Source organism: Centrocercus urophasianus, unplaced genomic scaffold (genome assembly GCF_019232065.1).
Source record: "Centrocercus urophasianus isolate 14NV4802_14NV808 unplaced genomic scaffold, USGS_Curo_1.0 seq_490, whole genome shotgun sequence".
Classification (NCBI taxonomy): domain Eukaryota; kingdom Metazoa; phylum Chordata; class Aves; order Galliformes; family Phasianidae; genus Centrocercus; species Centrocercus urophasianus.
Window position 1 is genome coordinate 290 of NW_024885078.1, and position 1,875 is coordinate 2,164.

The following is a 1,875-nucleotide window of genomic DNA, read 5'->3' on the forward strand; positions in this document are numbered from 1 at the left end:
TTTCCTTTGCATTCACCTTTCTTTTTTAGAGTCCCGCTTTACCTCGTTACTTCTCCTTTTCTTTTCAGTTCAATTCCTGCCTTTATCTTTACACTTTATCTCTGCTTTATTTATTTACATTTCACTTCTGCTTCATCACATTCTTTCCTGTTTTTGGTTTTTTTTTTTTTCTCTCTCCTTTGCCTTACTGCCATTCCGTTTCAGTTTACTTTCCTCGTCCACATTTTTCCTTTCGCTCTCTTCACGTCCCTCTTCCACTCTTTCTTTCCGACACCCCCACCTTCACTCTCCCATCCCTCCCCACCACCTGCACCCCACCCAGCCCCGAACAAAGCCTGCCGGGGGGGCACAGCGGCACCGCCTTTGTCCGCGCTGCAGTGCTGGGGACGCTCACCAGGCGGCAGCTCCGCTCCGCCCTCCGCAGCAGCGCATCGCCGCTCCCCCCTCCCCCCGTTCCGCCCCCGGGGGCGTGGAGCCGCTGCCGGTTCCCCCCGGGCTACAAATAGGCGGCGCCGGAGCCTCGCCGGCTTCAGTGCGAGGAAGGGAGAGAAGCGGTGCTGCTGCTCGGTGATCCTTCCGACCCCTTTCGTGCTGCTGCTGTCGGCTGGAAGGGTTTGACTTTAAAGCGGAAGGGGAAAAACCGATCTTCTTAATTTATTGTACTTATTATTTTGCGTTTTGCTGTTAAGATCAGCACTTCGCCCTCCTCCTGTGCACGCGGTGACCGCGCAGTGCCCGCACCCCCAACCCTTCGCCCTCTGAGCAGCGGATCGTTTTTATTTTACCTTTTTCCCCTCCTTTTTTTTTTTTTTTTCTTTCCCCCCCCCCCCCCTTTTTTTTTTTTTTTCCTCCCTTCCCATCCCGTACAAACGCCCCAAGGTGGCCGCGGAGCAGCGCAAAAAGACCTTTGTTTTAACCATGCCCATGGAGCTGACGCAGAGCCGCATCCAGAAGATCTGGCTGCCCAATGACAACCACCCGGCGCTGCCCCGCCGCTGTGAGTACGGGCACGGGATGGGGGGAGGGGGGTCTTGGGAGGTGGTCGTAGCATCGCAGCGATGGGATGGGAGAAGCCCCTCATCCGTCCTGCGTGATGCTGCAAGCTGAGGCGAGCCCTCGCGATATCGGCACGTCCCCTTTATATTCACATGTGGTAGCGTCTCTATCATCTGTGCTGTTCAACGCGGCGTGCGCTATGCTGTATCTGCTACCCATGCGATGCGATATGGCCCTGCCTCCGCTCTCCGCCGGCCCGTGATTCATTTCCAGCCCCGGCTGGAGGAAGGCGCAGCGCTCCGAGATGCGTGTGGCCTCATTCCCTTCTTCCTCCGCCCCGTAATGCCGATGGGATTATAAGGCTACGGGGCAGGTCGCTAAAATGGGCTCTCTGTTTAAATCCGCCAGGATTTTCGGGTTGCTCTACGCCGCGTGTGAGGTTTGATTTTTCTTTGGATAACTGGTGATCAACTCGGAGCCTTTAGCAATGAATTCAAAGCTTGTAGGGGGGAGGTTAGAACAGCGGGTTTAGAAAAATGAGGTTTGCTCATCTCCGTGCTGTGCTAAGGGTGAGATAGGAGGGTAAGAGGAGAACAGGCAGGTTAATCTTTTTAAGTCCTGCATTGATACTGGCGGTGGGCATAAAATAGCATTTCCGAGTCCTGCACCAAAGCTCGGAATGGATGTGTCTGTTCGGAAGTGAACTCTGCGCTTAAAGTAAAATAGAATATTTATTTTTATAACTAAAAGCGAACGCGTGGGTGCCTCTGTGGCATGGATCGCGAGCACGGCTCTTTGCTCGCCCTCAGCTGACAGCTGCCGCTAGAGCAGCTCCGTGGGATTTCCCAATGGGCGGCTGTGGGAATCCATAGGGCCGGG

General features: G+C 54.6%; 1 protein-coding gene across 2 annotated transcripts in view; it reads left to right on the forward strand.

The window, feature by feature from the left end:
- The first annotated feature begins 878 nt into the window (after positions 1-878).
- The window catches only part of PFKFB3 (6-phosphofructo-2-kinase/fructose-2,6-biphosphatase 3), an 18,022-nt gene continuing 17,025 nt past the window's right edge, over positions 879-1,875 (forward strand). The window contains exon 1 of one of the 2 annotated variants that reach the window (XM_042834868.1): positions 879-997. In XM_042834868.1, coding sequence (XP_042690802.1) covers positions 919-997 — 79 coding nt within the window. In that variant the 5' untranslated portion in view covers positions 879-918. The remainder of the gene's footprint in view (positions 998-1,875) is intronic. The other variant, XM_042834869.1, reaches the window with a different exon arrangement.